This window comes from Equus caballus, chromosome 3 (genome assembly GCF_041296265.1).
Source record: "Equus caballus isolate H_3958 breed thoroughbred chromosome 3, TB-T2T, whole genome shotgun sequence".
Taxonomy (NCBI): domain Eukaryota; kingdom Metazoa; phylum Chordata; class Mammalia; order Perissodactyla; family Equidae; genus Equus; species Equus caballus.
In genome coordinates, this window is record NC_091686.1 from 122,894,777 (window position 1) to 122,913,704 (window position 18,928).

Below are 18,928 nucleotides of genomic sequence, written 5' to 3' on the forward strand. Positions count from 1 at the left end.
GCACATTCTTCATAACGTGAAGCTTCCTAACGCACTAGTTAGGACCGCTAAGGAGAGATACATACTCCATGGATCTGACACTACGAGGAGGTCCTGCAGACCCACTCCTGCTCGTCTTGGTGGGGGGACTACAAGCCCACCCCAACCCATTCCCTCCCCTCAGGCACCAGCACCCCACCTCCCCCTCACTGCAGCTGCCCTCTGAATGAGGGAGGCACACGTAGAGAAACGTCCATGAACAGAATCACAGTGGATCAGCCCAGCCGCACACACAAATGTGGGTCAATAGCCTGCGACAGGTGACAACAGAGGGAGAACTCCTAGAAGGTGGCTCTTGCCTCCCACACTGGACTCGGGGGTCACTGTTCCCTTTTAAGCCTCGGTCCCCAGCAAGAACACACGAAGTGCTGTTCTTCCGGGAACTCGGCTTGCAAGCAGCCTCTGTGCACGTTCAGCTCAGGACCCCTGCAACTGGAGACCCCCCTTCTAAGGCCTTCTGAACCTTGAAGCTATCTCACAAATGCTAAGACCAAGGCTGTGACTCTCTTTCTGTGCCTGACTTTAAACACCTCAAGGGCGGAGACATGTCTGTCATCCCATGTTGGGCCTATAGTGCTGATCCTTGACGGGCTTCTTGGGCCACTGTCTCCTTGGTGACCACCTGCCATGGGCATAACCAAAACTGGCGCTCTCTTAAAACAAACAAAAACTCACCTCTGACATTTCCATAGCAACTGTCTCGTTCTCTGACCTCCATCTCCTGTCTCAAGAGCCCCTCCAACAAGGACCCCATGCCACAAGGACCTTCCCTTTTTCCCACAATCTGTCACCAGCTCATCTCCCAAGTTTCCCTCTTACATGGCTCAGAGACCAGCCTCTTCCTTCATCACTCCCTCCACTCACCCTCGGTTCCTCAGTCCCATCCTCCTCTCTAGGCTCATTTGCAAAACCCTAACCCTAGTTGTTAACACTGCCTACTCCAGTCTACCCTCTAGGAGCTCAACAGGGCTGGAAGAAACACACACGATCATGGTGATCATTTTTAGTGCAAGCTACAACACAAATCTGGAAAACAGCACAAAATGCAAATATATGGTTCAGTGATTTATCACAATGTGAAGCCCATGTAGCTCCCACCCAGGTCATAACAAAAAGCATAACAATGTTCTAGCTTTTCTTTATGGTTCTACACTGTGAAAATCAATAAAGGGAAACCGCATTTAAAATGGAGTCAGGAGGCCAGAAGGAGGAGCTCCCATGCAGTACCACTGGAGGGCAATTACAGAAAAGCGTCAATTGCAGACCCCAGCCGAAAGAGGTCTTCAACAGGAAGACAGCCGATTACAGACCCCAGCCGAAAGGAGTCAACAGGAAAGAATTGTCAGTTATAGGAAGATTTGTACATTGCATCCCAAACAGAAATCAATGACCCCAGCAACTCAGCCAATGAGAAGCCATCACCACCCTGAACTCTTGCTTTTCTCCAAAGGACTTTCCTTCAAAACAGCCCCTTCCAATTTCCTCCTTTTCCTCTATAAAATAATGTTCCTCTGGCCTTATTTGTTGGATTCAACTATGGTCTGCCACAGCACACATATCCCAAATTGCAATTCATTGGCTATTCCCAAATAAACTCATTTTGCTGGTAAAATAACCGGCTGTTTTATTTTTAAGGTTGACAACACTGAACACACAACCAAAACCCATGGCTTAATCTCACCTGTTTTCAGAGTCACATAAATGGAACCACACAGATGCATTCTTTTGTGTCTGCCTTCTTTCTGTGATATTTATCCATGTTAGGAAGGCAGCCATAGAGCATTCCATTGCATGAATAAATCACAAATTATTTGTCCTTTCCACTGTGGGTGGACAATTAAGTTGCTTTGGTTTAGGAATCTCATGACTACTGCTGTTTTGAATTCTTATACCTGTCTTTTGGAATACATGATGTGTATTTCAGATGGAGTGGAACTGCCAAATCATAGGGCATATGTCCCTTCAAATGTAGTTGAACCCTCACCCAGGGGGTTTATAAGAGATTTGGTCTCTTTCCACTTCAGCCAGTCTGGTGTGGGGACTTCACTGTGGCTGTAATTTGCGCCTCGCTGATGACTAATGGGCTTGGAAACCTCTTCCGGTGTGGGTTTGCCACTGCGGTATCCTCTTCCCTAAAGTGCCAGTTTGAATTGCTTACCCATTTTGCATCTGTAGGCGGCCCCAGGACACACGGCCCTTGTAGGATACCCATGTTGCCGACGTCATCTTCCCTTTCACTCTAGTAATGGTGTGTTTGGATGAGTGTAGGTTCCTAACATTCGTTGAGTCAGAGTCATCAATCTTTATCACAGGTTAGTGCTTTCTGTGTCTGGTTTTAAAAGTCTTCCCTTCCCCAAGATCATGAAGATGTGTGTCTACATTACCCCCCAGTCACTCTCATTTGTCCTCATGATTAGAGCTTCAACACAGCTGGGGCTAATTGTGTTTGTCTGGTGCGGGGAAGAATCGAGTTTCTTTGTTTTTCCATGTAGACCTCTACTTATTCCAGCACCAGTGAAGAGACCACACTCACCCTGCTCTGCCCACAAGCCAAGTGCCTGCAGATGCTGCTCTGTTTCTGTGCTGTCTCTTCTACTCCACTGTCTGTCCGTATGCCAACATTCACACAGCCTTAAATTGCTCTAACTTGATACAGTAAGTTTTGATAGCTGATAGAGGAAGTCCTCCTACCTTATCCTTCTTCAAGAACATCTTGGCTACTCTTAGCCCTCTGCATTTCCATGAAAATTTTTTAATCATCTTCTTAAGTTCCACAAAACATGTGTTGGGATTTTGATTAAAATTGCATTGAATCTATAGGTCGTTTTCTAACCGTATCCACAACTGATTTTTGTAAGTTGACCATATATCCAGCAACCCTGCTAACTCATTCATTAACTTTAACAATTAATCTATAGGTTATTTCAGATTTTCTGTTACAATCATACCATGCGAGAATAACATTTTCATTTCTTCTTTGCAAACTTTCAAATTTCTATTGTCTTTATGATAGTGACCCTGATATCTGTTTACCTACATTAAACCCAGCATATATGGGGTTAAAACCAAGACACTCATTCCCTGCTTACTCCCTAGATTCCTGGCTCCAGAATCCCCAATCCTCCATGGAGACAGACACCACCAAGGACAAGCACCTGGATTCATTATCTCCTCCTCGCAAAGAGATACAGGCTGCTGGGAAAGTTGCTGACCAGCAAGGTCACGGGCTCCCTCCTCTCTGCAAGTAGTCTTAAGGCCAAAGACAGGCTGGTGGGAAAGCTCCGACCAGCAAGGCCACATGCTCCTGCCTCCCCTACCTAAAGCTCCAAATAAAAACCCTTCCTTTTAGCTTTTCAGGGAGTTTGGGATTTCAGCATTAGCTGCCCTCTCTCCTTGCTCAGCGTTGTGCAATAATAAAATTCCTGCTTTCTTCCACTACCCCGTGTCAGAGATTGACTTCCTGCACAACGGGTGAGCGAACTCACTTTAGGTTCGATATCATCCATAGAACAGAATATGATTCCGTCTTGAAAGGGAAGGGAATTCTGTCACACACTACAACAGGGATGAACCTTGAAGATATTATGCAAAGTGAAAAAAGCGAGACATAAAAGGATATATACTATAGGATTCCACTTATACGAGGTCCTCAGAGGAGTCAAATCCATAGAAACAGAAGGTAGCATGGAGGTGACCAGGGGCTGGAAGGTGGGGGGATGGGGAGTAGTTGATTAATGGGGACAGAGTTTCAGCTGAGGAGGATGAAAAGTTCTGGAGATGGACTATGGTGATGGTTGTGCCACGGTGTGCATGTGCTTACTACCACTGAACTGTACACTTCAAAACGGGAAACTCTACGTTATAATAGTTTACAACTTAAATATATATATCTAACTAAGACACCCTAAACCAAGGTAAAAATAAGTCACAAAAAAGATATTTTCAAAATTGGTTAACTGACAAAGGACCCATATCCAGAATATATAAAGAACTACTACAAAAACCTGGTAAAAAAAAAAAAAAATTAGAAAAAAGACATGAATAAGCTACTAATTCAAAAAAGAGAAAACAGGGGCCAGCCCAGTGGCGCAATGGTTAAGTTTGCACATTCTGCTTTGGCGGCCGGGGTTCAGTGATTGGGATCCCAGGTACAACCTATGCCCCGCCTGTCAAGCCATGCTGTGGCAGGCGTCCCACATATAAAGTAGAGGAAGATGGGCACGGATGTTAGCTCAGGGCCAGTCTTCCTCAGCAAAAAGAGCAGAATTGGCAGCAGATGTTAACTTAAGGCTAATCTTCCTCAAAAAAAAAAAAAAAAAGAGAGAGAGAGAGAAAACAGCCAAAATACCCACGGTGGAACGCTCAACCTCACTCATAATTACTGAAATGCAAATTAAAACATGAGGCCATTTCACTGAAACTGGGAAAAATTCAAGTCTGACAGTACCAAGTGTTGGTGAGGAGAGACTACCAGGGACCCTGCCCTGTGGTAACCAGAGCCTGAGTGGGAACAGCCACTGTGAGTGGCGTTTGGACATGCCCGTCACCCAGCAGTCTGCCTAATAGGAATAGTCTCTCTTTCTCCACGTGCGCCCAAGGACACTTGTTTAAGAATGTCCACAAGGCTCTGTTCAGAGTAGACTGTCCAGCTTTCCACCAAGTGCCCGCAAGAGCAAAACGGATAAAAATTGTGGCATATTCATAATGGAATGCCACATAACAAGCAAAATAAATGAACCAAAACTACGAGGGTCAATCTTGAAAACATAATGCAATGTTTTAAAGGTGGCAGAATAACACATGCAGAATAACTGCATGTGTGTAAAATTTTACAACACAAAATGAACCAGTGAAAAGATCCGTGGCTGCCGAGGGTTCAGGGGAGGAGGGAGGTGACCAGGAAGAGCACAGGGGTTTTAGGGCAGGGAAGCCACTCTGAGTGACACTGTCCTGGCGGCTACATGACAGACTGCCTTTGTCCAAACCTTAAGAATGAACAGCACCAAGAGTGTCGTCTCATAATCATAATGTACCTACATTGGCTCATCAACTGTAACAGAAGTACCACTCCAACAGAAGATGTCAACAACTGGGGAAACTTCCTATGGGAACTCTGCACTTTGTGCTTCACTTTTCTGTAAATCTAAAATGCTCTCAAAGTAAAGTCTATGAATTTTTTTTATTGAGTCCATAATAGTTTACATCATTGTGAAATTTCAGTTGTACATTATTTCTTGTCCATCACCAAGTACTTGCTCCCCTTCACCCCCTGTGCCCACCCCCCATATGAATTTTTTTTTAAGGAATATAAATAAAAGAACCACACCAAAGATACTCTATCTGTATCTGTGGATCAATATCACATCTTTAAAATGGGAGTAAGATGGGCCCTACCTCACAGAGCTCTTGTGAGGGTTACACAAGTTCACATCCAGCAAGTGTCTACAACAGCATCAGGCACAAAAGAGAGAACACCAAACATACGACGATCGTCCAGGGATGCGCAGCGGTAGAAGAGGACCCAGAGATGACAGGAGATGGTGTGGGGACACATGCAGGGGTAGAAGAGGACCCAGAGATGACAGGAGATGGTGTGGGGACACGTGCAGGGGTAGAAGAGGACCCAGAGATGACAGGAGATGGTGTGGGGACACATGCAGGGGTAGAAGAGGACCCAGAGATGACAGGAGATGGTCTGAGGACACGTGCAGGGGTATAAGAGGACCCAGAGATGACAGGAGATGGTGTGGGGACACGTGCAGGGGTAGAAGAGGACCCAGAGATGACAGGAGATGGTGTGGGGACACGTGCAGGGGTAGAAGAGGACCCAGAGATGACAGGAGATGGTGTGGGGACACGTGCAGCGGTAGAAGAGGACCCAGAGATGACAGGAGATGGTGTGGGGACACGTGCAGGGGTAGAAGAGGACCCAGAGATGACAGGAGATGGTGTGGGGACACGTGCAGGGGTAGAAGAGGACCCAGAGATGACAGGAGATGGTGTGGGGACACGTGCAGGGGTAGAAGAGGACCCAGAGATGACAGGAGATGGTCTGAGGACACGTGCAGGGGTAGAAGAGGACCCAGAGATGACAGGAGATGGTCTGGGGACACGTGCAGGGGTAGAAGAGGACCCAGAGATGACAGGAGATGGTGTGGGGACACGTGCAGGGGTAGAAGAGGACCCAGAGATGACAGGAGATGGTCTGGGGACACGTGCAGGGGTAGAAGAGGACCCAGAGATGACAGGAGATGGTGTGGGGACACGTGCAGGGGTAGAAGAGGTGCATCAGAAGCCCCCACATGAAGACAGTGGTTACCACAGGAGAGGAGAGAAGGTATTAGGATTAGGGTGAATTCAATGAGAGTCAGATCTATCTGTAAGCTTTATTTTCATTCTTAAAAACATGAAGAAGAAAAGAAAAACTAAAATCATTACCTCAAGATCATCAAGGGAGCGAGTGATACTAAATCTCTTGGATCTTCCAAACGATCTCCGAGCAGAGGTGCGTTGAGAAGTCTGAGGGAGTCCAATTCCCCGCCCAAATTTCGAGCCCTAAACACAAAGAAAAAATATATCAAGTTAAGTTCTTGAGAAGAGATGCTTAGATTTGCCTGATGTACTACCTTGGAGAGAACAGAGGGGCACTGTGGAACAGAGAAAATACTAGACTTAGGTCATCTCAGGGTAAATTTCACGTTATGTATGTTACCACAATTTTTAAAAAGGCAAAATTTAAAAAAAAAAAAAAAAACAGTCATCCAGGGATCTCCAAGTAGTTGCTCTGCCACTTACAACTGTGAGCCCCCAGAACGACCCCTAGTCTCAAAATCCATTATCAGGAAACAGGATTATAACAGCTGACGTCCAAAGGCTGTTACAAAGAGCAAGTGAAACAGTATGAAGGTTTGGGAAGCATCAATTGTGGGATAATGGTGATAATTATTAATATAAAGGCTAGTTTTCAGCAAGTTTGTGTGTTTCCATAATTTTATAAGCATTTTGGGAAACTGAATCGCTAGATATTCAGCTGGTGTCTGAAGACCAAACCAACTCAGGTGCATAAAATAACTGGCCATTAAAACATCTTGTTCTTTCTCCAGGAAATGGCCAGAATTAATTCACTGTTACTATGCTAGACACTTCTCCAAATGTGATCTTGGTTCTAACAAATAAGTGATCACATCTTTAAAATAAAAAGCATCATAGCGGGGCCGACCCCCTGCCCGAGTGGTTAGGTTCGTGTGCTCCGCTTTGGTGGTCCAGGGTTTCGCCAGTTTGGATCCTGGGCGCAGACCTAGCACTGCTCATCAGGCCATGCTGAGATGGCGTCCCACATGCCACAACTAGAAGAACCTACAACTAGAACATACAACTATGTACCGGGAGGCTTGGAGGAGAAGAAAAAGAAGAAAAAAAATAAGATTGGCAACAGATGTCAGCTCAGGTGCCAATCTTTAAAAAAAAAAATAATAATTTTAAAGAAAGGAATGTATTTAAAACAACAAAAAAAAGCATCACAGGGGCCAGCCCGGTGGCATAGTGGTTAAGTTCACGCACTCTGCTTCCATGGCCCTGGGTTCACAGGTTCGGATCCCGGGCACACACAGCACCGCTCATCAAGCCACACCATGGTGGCAATCCACATAAAATAGAAGATGGGCACAGATGTTAGCTCAGTGACAATCTTCGTCACAAAATAAATAAAAATAAAAAGCATCACAGCTGAAAATCTCTGATTTCCTGGTACTTGAAATCCTAAGAGACCAATTTCAGCCATAGAGGAAGTTAAGGTGTTTTCTAAAGGCTGTGGGGCTCTCAGACTCTCTGCTCTGCACAGCATGAGAATCATCTGGGCATCTTACAGCAAGAGAAAACCATGCAGCACTTCCTTGTAAAGCTCTGCGGGCTATGTCCCTTTCTCTCTCCCTGTTGAACTCATCCAGTAAAATCCAACTCTCTTCCTACTGACCGACCGGCCGACGCACCTGTGCCCAGGCCACTCAGTCAGCTCACTGCCCAGCGGAAGGACACACCCCTGGGGCTGCTCTCACTGACATTTCTGACACCCACTCAAGTGGCCCTCAGCACTGCAACTGTCTTCCTCTCACTCATCCCCCTCTGCTAGACTGTTTCACCGCCTTCTCCCTCCTGCCCCCTTCTCAGGCTCTCCCTGTCCTGCCCTCCACTGAACCTGCTCCCACCAGTGGCCTCCAACGGGACAGTCATCCTCACCCGCTGACCACGTCCTCTTCCTCTTTCCCCTCCCTGGCCCCTCTGGCACCCACTAGCTGCTCCCATCACTCACACCCAAAACCCCACACATCTCACCTCTGCCCCAAAACCACTCTGACCTGAACCAGGGCAACAAGAACAATACTTTTAATCCCTCAAATTTTAAGAAGCAGTGTAGATGCCAGTAGTGACCAGCTTCACTCCGTATGCTCCATATTGTCCCAGGGCTCTCACCAAGTGTTTTCTGAGCAACAACTATGTGCACGGTACCACAGGGCACCTCAGAGAAGCAAGCAGAAGACAGGTTTTCAGACTCAGGAACTCACGATCTACTGGTCCTCCCGAGAGGCTCCCTGAAGATGGCAAGAGGGGGCTGCAAGCTATCTGAACACTTCTGAACTAGAAGCAGCTGGAGCAGCCCTGGAGGCTGTGCTGTAGACGACAAGCACAATGGGGTGCACGGCGGGTCTGGGAGGGCCACTCAGGAACGAGCCAATGAAAAACAGGCCGGCTCCTGGGGAGATGAGGAGACCAAGCTGACAGGAACAGAGGTCAAGCTGCAGAGCAGCGATGGGGTAGTCAGAGTAGGGCCATGCTGCAGACATTACTGGTAGTGATATTTCAGAAAAGTCACCCGAAATATAGCATGCAAGCTGGAGTGGATGGGGCAACCTGTCAGAAGTCAAGAGTAGAAAGATCCTGAACTAAGGAGCAGCAGCAGAAATAGTAAAACCATGGAAAGAAAGGAAGTGTGGGAGATAGAGAGAGGGAGAGAGAGAGAGCGAGCGAGGCTGATTTAGGGAGAGAAGAAATGGAGGGCCTGATGAAGAAAGCAGCAGAGACGAACAGAGAGTTCCTCGTCTCAGATGGTATCATCACCAACAGCAAGGAGTCCTTGGGAATAATAATACAAATCCCACGTGCGTTCCTCAAACTCGAATATCCCGACAAGGGTTCAAAAGAGAAGCTGGTTATACACTATCACAGCAAACACGTTTCTCTGTCTTCCGTGTCTACGACCAGTGGCAGCTGTGCCACAAAGCCTGCCTGCCAGCGGTGCCCAGACTGGTGGGGGAAGACAGTAGCTAACCCACAAGGATGACACAAAGCTTTCTGGGAGCACAGAGAGGGTGACACTGGTGCGGCACCCGGGGGAACCCTGCACAGACACCCCCCAAGAAGGCTGCATGTGAGCTGGACTTAAAGGCAGGCAGAGGGGGTCACCAAGGATGCAGTAAGGATAACTTACCTGGGCCAGAACCAGGGCAAGGAGGCTTGAAGGCCGTCATCCTGAAAGTGACAACGGACCACAGAGGATGCCAGCAGGAGAGCCGTATGGAGGCAAAGCCACAGGAGGCTGCATCAGAGCCCTCTCAAATGCGCCCATGCTCGTGTCCAGCTGGGAATTCCCTCTAAGCAGTCAAACTGCACAGGAAGAACTGCCTGTCCCCAGGAGGGATGGGTGACCTGTGCACACTGGCTCTCTGGGGTTGAGAAAACACCTGATTACAACTCCCGCCTGTCTCTGGGAGCTCAGCTGCTGGTCTCAGGGGACACTGCTTCCTACCTTCCGCTAATCAGCCTCTGAGACACTCCTAGAGGTTGGGCCTCGTGGTTCCAATTCAGACACAGATGTGTCCCAACCGCATGCTTCTACTCCTGGTGACAGGCACCTCAGACCATGCCACAGAAGTTCTCCATGACAGCTGATAAATGGGTAGAAATGGGACATTGCTATAACCTTGCTAGAAGCAGTATGCTCTCTCTTGCATCTGTGCCATTCTCCTGGGTGATCGTCTCTGTCCAGGCCCCCTCTTGCTCCACCCTCTCTGAAGCAGCAGACTCTGCTCACCGTGCCGGTTCCTTGCTAGCAAGTTACCAAATCTGACATATTCTTTTTTTCTGTGAGGAAGACTGGCCCTGAGCTAACCTCTGTTGCCAATCTTCCCCCTTTTGCTTAAGGAAGATTGCTGCTGTGCTAACATCTGTGCCCATCTTCCTCTATTTTATGTGGGATGCCGCCACAGCGTGGCTTGATGAGTAGTGTTAGGTCTGTGCTTGAGATCCAAACCTGCAAATCCCGGGCTACCGAAGCAGAGCATGTAAACTTAACCATTATGCCACCAGGCTGGCCCCACAAGTTACTAAATTTGCTATATTCTTGAGAAAAATTTGTCTAAGAAATTTCTTTTTCAAAAAATCATCCCAAATATAATATGTATCTAGAACCCAGGATCTCTCTCCAGACCCACTGCTCCCCTACCCCCCAACCCCGGCCCCAGGACCCAGCATGTGGTGGCCAGCCTCCTCACTGGTCTTCCTGCTCCCCACTGTGCAGTCTGCTCCCCACACATCTGCCGGGCAGGCCCTAGCTCCAAGCCCTTCAGAAGCTTCTGGCACCATGCTCTGTGCCATGGGCGAGGCCTGACGTGATCTGGTCCCTGTCACCCAGACTCTTCTGGGGCCCCCACCTCACCACCTCCCCTCTTTGGGGCCTGTTCTGCCCTCAACCCAGTGTCACCTCTTTTAAGAGACCTCCTTGAACTCCCCTGTCTAAATAGACTGCCCCAGGTCCTCTCTCCTAGGTTGTGTGCTTTTCCTTCTCACCTCTTAGCACAAACTGAAATGACAAAGCTTCTGCAGCATCTCCCCCAGAAGACTGTCAATCACAGGGGCTAGCGGGGGGCTGGGTTTCTGTTTGCTCCCTTTGAATACCTGCTGCCCGGTGCAAGGCTCAGCCTAGCAGACGCAGCACTTGCTGAGAGAATGAATGAGAGTGAAATAATACGGGAACCAAGTACCCCACAATAGGGAGTCCCTCACTAACGGACAGGGATCCGTGCAGCCACCCAGATGCTTCTGCTGCTGCATAAGTAATAATGTGGAAAATGCTTTTTATTACTAAACCAAAGAAGGCTCCAAACATGTTCAAAATGAACCTTCGTACAAATTATATATTTGCTATTCTGTATTTTTACTTTTCTTTGGGTGGGGGAGGTAATGAGCACAAAGCTTTGTGATAAGAAGAGTTTAATTTTTAAAACCCAGGTGGCTATAGAGGAAATTCTGGCTGACAGAGACCTGCTCCAGCACAGTTAGCTCTGGAACTCGTGCCCCATTACAGGCAAAAGAAACGAAGACATTTAACACCTAGTTACACAAGGATGTGTTGTGGGATTTGGAAAGTTAAAGGAGAAGGAGAAATTTAACAAGCAAGCAAACAGAAAAAAATTCCTACAAAGAACTGAATCAACTCAGTGGTGACACTTCACTAACAAGCAGAATCTTTAGCAGTGATCTGTTTGTTTCCCAAATCGAGAGTGCACTGCCCCAGTGTATGAGGAGAAATAAGTTCCGTACTTTAACGAACTGTCACAGGATCACCACTGATCCAGCCCCTTCAGCACCCTTCAGGCGCTAAATAATCCTCCTCTCCAAACAGTACTAAACAGTGATGTCACTGTAAAAATGGCCTAAAACCAGCTCCCTTCTTCCAAATCAACTCCACTTGTGAAATTGCAAACAAACAATTCATCAAGACTGCAAGAAGGCGAGCAGGCAACACCAGGCCACACCACGACGCCTGCGCGGCCCAGCCCACAGCCACTGTGCCCCAACCCTCCGTGGTGCTGGTGGAGAAAGTGCATCTCACTGCCCCCGAGTCACACACAAGGCCCTGCTCCCAGGCACCGAGAGCACAGCCTGACTGAAGCACTGACTTCGACAGCCACGCCTGAGCCAGCACGTAGCCAGTGTGCTTCCAGGAGAACCAAAGGGCCCCTACCTACTCCCGGCCCCTGCTTAGGACTTGGGGAAATAACCCACTTGGTTACTGTCGCCTCAAAACATGAGGGGTGGGAGGGCCCCAAGGGATGCCTTCATCCATCACAGGCAAGGCCCAGCGAGGTGCTGGGCTCTCTCGGGCAAACCAGCTGGTAAACAGGGTGAGGGCAGAACCCGGGTTGGCTGACCCCCACCCACCACCAAGGGTGCCAAACTGCCTTGACTACTCTCAGTGCCAACCCTGAACCATCCTCCAGGCCACCGGCTCAGAGAGAGGACTCTGGTCAGCATAGCCAGTCTGCCCGCCTCAATCTACAGATGAGAACCCAGAAGCCACTGAAGGACATGCTCAGGTCACACAGCTGAAGGCAGCCTGGGCAAAACCAGATCTCGTTCTACTACTCTGTGATTTTTCAGTTACAATTAGGACTAGAAGCTCCTAACCTAAAGTGTCTAAACAATAGACCAGAAGCGCCAGTAGGGCAAGGACTATGGTTGTCCTGGTCACCACTCTGTCCCACCCCTCCCACAGTGCCTGGTACAGAGAAGTTGCTCAGTAAGCACTTACTGAACAAACAAACTCTAACCAAGGAGACTATCTAGCTTAAAATAGAGACTATATCATTTGAAGGTTTTTCCAAAAAGAGGTAACATAGAGAATTGGAAGAATAAGATTTCCAGCTGACATACTTACCTCTCCCGATGTATCAGAGTCTACTCAGAAAGCAAAACCACACCAGTTACTTTAACAGAGAGGATTTCATAGAAAGAACTGTCAACAAGGGATCTCAGAATTGAAAAGGTGAAAAGAGACTCTAAGACGTCACTGTGGGAATTGGCTGCGAGGGGGGCTCGGGGCTGAGGGACAACAGGTGAGTAATTGGCTCAACTTATTAAATCCTGTTGCTACAAAACTACATAGCAGGAAGAATTCCAAGCCCAAAATCAAAACAATTTTGGAATCTACAAAATTCTATTTCAAACATAAAACTGGACAAACATATAGAGATAACTATGGGAGTAACATGTAAGGAGCTGAAGAAAGGTTTCCTGGTCATTGTGAATGACCTTCTGGAGAAAGGAAGGAGAAAACTGCATACAGAGACTGTATCCTATTCAAGAAAGAAAAGGATGAATATACAGGAAAGGACATTTAAGTGGAGACAGAAAATTAAGGAAAACATTTGTTTATTCAACAAACATCTAGGGGCCAGTCCAGTGGTGCAGCGGTTAAGTTCTCATGTTCTGCTTCGGCAGCCTGGGGTTCGCCGGTTCAGATCCCGGATGCGGACATGGCACTGCTTGGCAAGCCATGCTGTGGTAGGCGTCCCACATATAAAGCAGAGGAAGATGGGCACGGATGTGAGCTCAGGGCCAGTCTTCCTCAGCAAAAAGAGGAGGATTGGCAGCAAATGTTATCTCAGGGCTAATCTTCCTAAAAAAAAAAAAAATCTAAGAGCCTACAATGTGCCAGGCAATCAGCTAGGACAAAGCCTTTATAAGGCAGAAACAAAGGATATAATTTCCAAACCAATAAAGGAGGGGTAATAAAGTTGGCAAACTAACCAAAAACAGCCTTGAAAACAAAACAGGCAAACAAAGGCTCTGGGAAAGCAGGAAGGAGAAAGCCTAGAAAAAAACTGATGTATAGAAAGTACACAGTAACATCATGGAACCAAGACTAATATACCAGCAATACCAATAAATATAAATGGACTAAATTTGCCAATTTATTTTTATTTTACTCTTGAACTGTCAGAATGTCAAATTGGATCAGAAAAAAAAAAATCCAACTATCTGCCACTTATAATAACAATCTTAGAACATGGAGAAATGGAAAAGCTTAAATTAAAGCATAGAATATGCTGCCTCAGAGAAAGCTTGTATAGCTATATTAACAACAGACTTCATCCGTAATAGGACTTTTAAAATAAAAGATTCAATGCATCAAAAAGAGAATAAGGGACGTTTGAGAGGGAGAAAAAGGCGACCATTGATTTTATAACATTATGAGGCTGGTAACCTTCATCCCAAAGCCAGATAAAGACAATGAAAGAAGGGAAAATTATGATAGCCTCACTCACAAACACAGATTCAAAAATTCTATAAAAATATTAGCAAACCAAATCCATCGGTGTATAAAAAGATAATCATAAGTTAGGTTTATCTCAAGAATGCAAGTGTGGTTTAACATTCAAAAATCTTCAGTGCAATTTGCCACATTAGCACAGTAAAGGAGGAAGCCCATTTAATCATCTCTATGAATGCAAAATAACCAAAAAAAGAAAAGCTAAAATTTAACACCCATTCATGGTGACAAGTATGAACAAATATGAATAGCAGTAACCTTAGCAAGACAGCTGGATATAAAAGCAGCAAATCTATTATATTTTTATATATCACAAAGTTAGCATTACGATATTTAAATGGGTACTATTTATAAAAGTAACAAAATATATAAGGTACCTAGGAACAAATTTAACTAAAGAATCTAAGAATAAATCTAATTAAAGATGTTTATGAAGGTAGTTATAAAATATTACTGAAAGAAAATAAAGAAAACCTAAATAAATGTAGAGAGATACCATTTTCATGGATAAGAGGGCTCAACATCTTAAAGATGTCAATTCTCCCAAACTGGTCTACAGATTAAAATACAATTGCAATAAGACTGTCAATAGCATCTCTGGAGAATTTGTAAACTGACTGTGAAGTTTATATAGGAGCAAGGCTAAAGCATAGTTAAGATAAGGCACACAGATTTGGCGTTATCTGATAGAAAGACTTATTATGAAGCTACAATTTTAAAAAGCAAAGTATTTTTTGGAGTCTTGACAGTGGAAAAGAACAGAGGACTGAGAAACAGACCCACATATACGTTGAACACATGATGTGTGGAGAGGACTCGGCTGAGCCACTGGAGAGGGTGAATTCAGCACTCCGACAACTGGTCATCCACGGAGAGAAAAAACTTCACTTGCCACCCACCTTATTCCATTCATAAAAATCAACTCCAAAAAATTTCTAGGAAAAAAAAGAATCTTTCTGACCTCAGGATAGTAACGAATGTGTTACATCAAAACTGCAAACCACGAGAGAAAAGATTGACAAGTTGGATGACATTAAAGTCAAGAACTTCGTTCATCAAGACACCATAAAGCAAGCGAAAAAAACAAACCACAAAGTGGGAAGACACCATGCGCAATACATAGAATCAGCAAAGGATTAAGAGCCAGTACCTATAACTCCTACAAATCAAAGAGAAAAAGACAACCCAACAGAAAAATGGGCATAAGGTTTGAGTTGGTCCCTCAACAAAGAGGAAACCAGAATCTTTATGATCAAGGAAATTCAAATTAAAGGCACAGTGAGACACCATTTTGCAACTACTAGATTGGCAAAAAATTAAGAAGTCTGACGATGGCAAGTTTTGATGAGGATATGAAGCAATCTGAGCTCTTACACTAACTAGTGTGGGACTGTGGGGAAAATAGCATGTTTCTGCACAGTTAGGGCATTCAGAGCAAATTTTACTGAGACCTGGGACCTGGTCTCCAGGTCTTGAGACTTGGCAGTTAAATGATGAGGGGATAGACAGTGCAAATGTCAGGAGACTGATCTCCCACGGGCATGTTCTCACATTTCAGACAGGTGAGACCTGGAACGTCTCCTGGGAGAAGTTCGTCTTACATTCCTCCTGGAGATGTTTGCCTACATTGCAAAGGGTAAGAGGAAAAACCCAAGATTCTCCCCACTGTCTTGAAGGAGAATTTCCTTAAAGAACAAAGATTTTTCACCCCGTCTCAAGAGAGGAAGGAGACAGCGTGTGTATAAGCTCCCAGATTCCTGTTTTTGGGGTTCCTTGCCTACGATACAACACCAGTATGTGTAGGGTGACACCGGATATGGCTCTCGTTGCACCCAGGGGTAAGCAGAGACTCGGGGGAACCAGCGTGGTTAGTACAAGCCAGTAATTAAATCTGGCCCTGCTCCAGAAACCTGGCATCTACTGTCAACATGAACAAATGTAGATACTGAAAACCTAACACCCAGCCGTTACCTGCAAAAATGAATACAGCTACAGACTAGCCATTCCACTCTTTGGATAGACCCCAAGAGATTCCTTAATATACACACCTGGAGACATGTGCAAGAATGTTCACAATAGCATTATCATCATTTCTTTAACGGCTCTGTGTGTGCGTGTGTGTGTAGTGGTATATTCACACAATGGTTAACACATTTTAACCACACACAGTTAAAATGAACGAACTACAGCTATAGATAATATCTTGGACAAATCTTTGAAATGATAATGAATGATTAAAAAACAAGCTGCGGAAGACTGTTATGAAGCTATTTTTATAAAGCTGAAGCAGCAGCAAAACTAATCAATATATTGTTAATGGGATTCAAACACTTCTGATTCCAGCAGGAACATGGTGGTCACTTAGCTCTGAATATTCTCACTTTTCCTGGAAACCACACAAAACAAAAGGAGAACAATAAGTGGTGGTACGCCTTGTGACTCTGCTCCCATTTCCTCCACCTCAGAGTCGCCCCTCTCCATCTTACGGACCCCGTCCAGCTTCCCCGGGAAGCCCTGCCCTGTCTAGTCGAGGTGGGCCAAGTGCTTCTCCCCTCTGCTCCCAGCCCCGCGACCAGCCTTGACCGCAGCATTCCCACGCAGCGCCGAGCCCCCAGAGAGGCCAGCGCACGCTGTGGAAAGGCGCTCCCTGCGCGGAGCAAGCGCTGCGGGGACGGAGACCGAGCGGTTGCAGGAAGCACCAGGACCCCGCGCCAGCGCGGACCCGAGGGCGCTCCTCTCACCACAGCCGGGCTGCACGGACCAGCTGGCGCTCCACGCCCGCTGCTGCTATGGTCTGCGCCCCTGCCTCTGGATTTGGGGCAGAGAGGGACGCCATGTCACCCACTGGCACCGTTTACACAGGATAATGATTAGAGCTGCTCTTTTCAGAGAGATTTCAATCATGAGGGCTTAGCTGTGGCCTTTTTAGTATTCTCCAGATTGTTTTTACGATCTATTTTACAACTTCCTTTCATTGTACTAGGAAAACTGCACAAGATCTGTTTGCTGCATCCAGTACTGCCCCGGCCTGATAGCTGACGCACCATCATTAGCTACGCCACAGAAACTCAGCTTAGAGCTTCCAATGCCATGCCTCACTTCATTCTTATTAAAAGAATTAAGAAAAATAATTATTTTTTCTTCGAAGGAATTATTTTTAGTAAGCAAAATAACTTCATATTCTTTTAATAAAAAATCAGAAGAACACAAGATGACATTAAAATGTCCTGGACCCTTCCCAGTTTTCACTTACTATGCCTGAGGTAACTACTACTATCAGTTTGGAGTGCTTCCTTTGAATTTTTTCTATCTATAAACATACGTTTATTTGAAATGTATAAGTTTATTTGAGAGGAGTTGAAATTTTTTACACAAAAACCAGATAATATTAAATGTGTGTATTTTTGTGACCTGCATGTGCCTTAGGGAGCTTTCTGTATCGGTAACACCCAGACCCACCACTGCGGCAGAGAGCGCGTAACCACTCTCGACCTTCTGACGCCATGATGGGCATCTGAGCCGGACACACGCCGGGCAGCTACAGGCCAGGCGCCCCAGCCTCCCTGCAGCAGGCTGCAGCCACGAGACCAGGCCTGACCAATGAGGAGAGCAGACACGACGTGCACAACTGGCCCTGTGACCCCACACCTCCTTTCTGTCTTCTGGCTGGCTGGATGTGGACGTGAAGCTATTTTGCATGTGCAGAGCAGCCAGCTTCGAGTTCAGGTGGAGGCCACACACGGAGGATGGCAGTAACCCAGCACAAGGAACCTGGGTCCTGAGGAAGGGCCGCCTCGCTAGCCCCGGACGGCCTACCGAGCCTTCCCGAGCGGGACAGCGTCCCTCACGCTGCGTGGCCACCGCTCGCGTCCGCCTGCTACAGCGCTGAAACTCACAGTACTTGTAAGTGAGTGCACGCATTTCCAAAGTACGGAAATGCCACATTTTACTTCACTCCATTGTCAGTAAGTATTTTTATTCAATCAAGAAGATATTTATTAAGTGCCTACTAATGCTGCCAGTTTAGAAATGACTCCTCCTGAAAGTCCATCCCTCTGCACGCAGGTGAGTGTCCCCAGGGGCCGCAGTCCTCAGACACTGCGGTCTCAGGATGCCTGTATACTCTTTTTATTTTCATGGGTTTCATCTATTGATAGTTTCCATATTAAAAATTAAACTGAGAAAATTTTTTTTTTTTGAGGAAGATTAGCCCTGAGCTAACTACTGCCAATCCTCTTCTTTTTCTGAGGAAGACTGGCCCTAAGCTAACATCTGTGCCCATCTTCCTCTACTTTATATGTGGGACGCCTACCACAGCATGGCTTTGCCCAGCGGTGCCATGTCTGCACCCAGGATCCGAACCGGCGAACCCTGGGCTGCTGAGAAGCGGAATGTGAGAACTTAACCACTGCGCCACCGGGCCGGCCCCTAAACTGAGAAATTTTTAAATATTTAATTCATTTGAAAATAATAATAAATCCTTTACATGCTATCATAAATAATATATTTTCATTTTAAAAATTTCCAAAATCCATCATATGCAAAGTTTACAAACATGGATTTTGCTACTTAACCAGATATTTTAATTAATATTATTCTTAGAGTATCAATTTTTCAAAGAAGCAGAATTAAATATCCTTAATTCAAATTAAACATAACTCGATCATTTTTGATGATATAGACAGCATTTCGAAATCTTGAATTTTCTTCCTTTCACACCAATCCCTTTTGTTAGTCATAGACTTTAAATTTTATCTCCGTTAGTACCAACTTCTACTTCAA

General features: G+C 46.0%; 1 protein-coding gene across 6 annotated transcripts in view; it reads right to left on the reverse strand.

Annotated features, from left to right (window-relative positions):
- The window catches only part of RGS12 (regulator of G protein signaling 12), a 132,937-nt gene that overhangs the window by 72,990 nt on the left and 41,019 nt on the right, over positions 1–18,928 (reverse strand). For all 6 annotated transcript variants that reach the window (XR_011437271.1, XM_023638459.2, XM_070262823.1 and 3 more), the window contains one exon: positions 6,478–6,594. Coding sequence is in view for 2 of the 6 variants with exons in the window: in XM_023638459.2 (XP_023494227.2) it covers positions 6,478–6,594 (117 nt within the window). In the remaining 4 variants the exon portion in view is untranslated. The remainder of the gene's footprint in view (positions 1–6,477; positions 6,595–18,928) is intronic.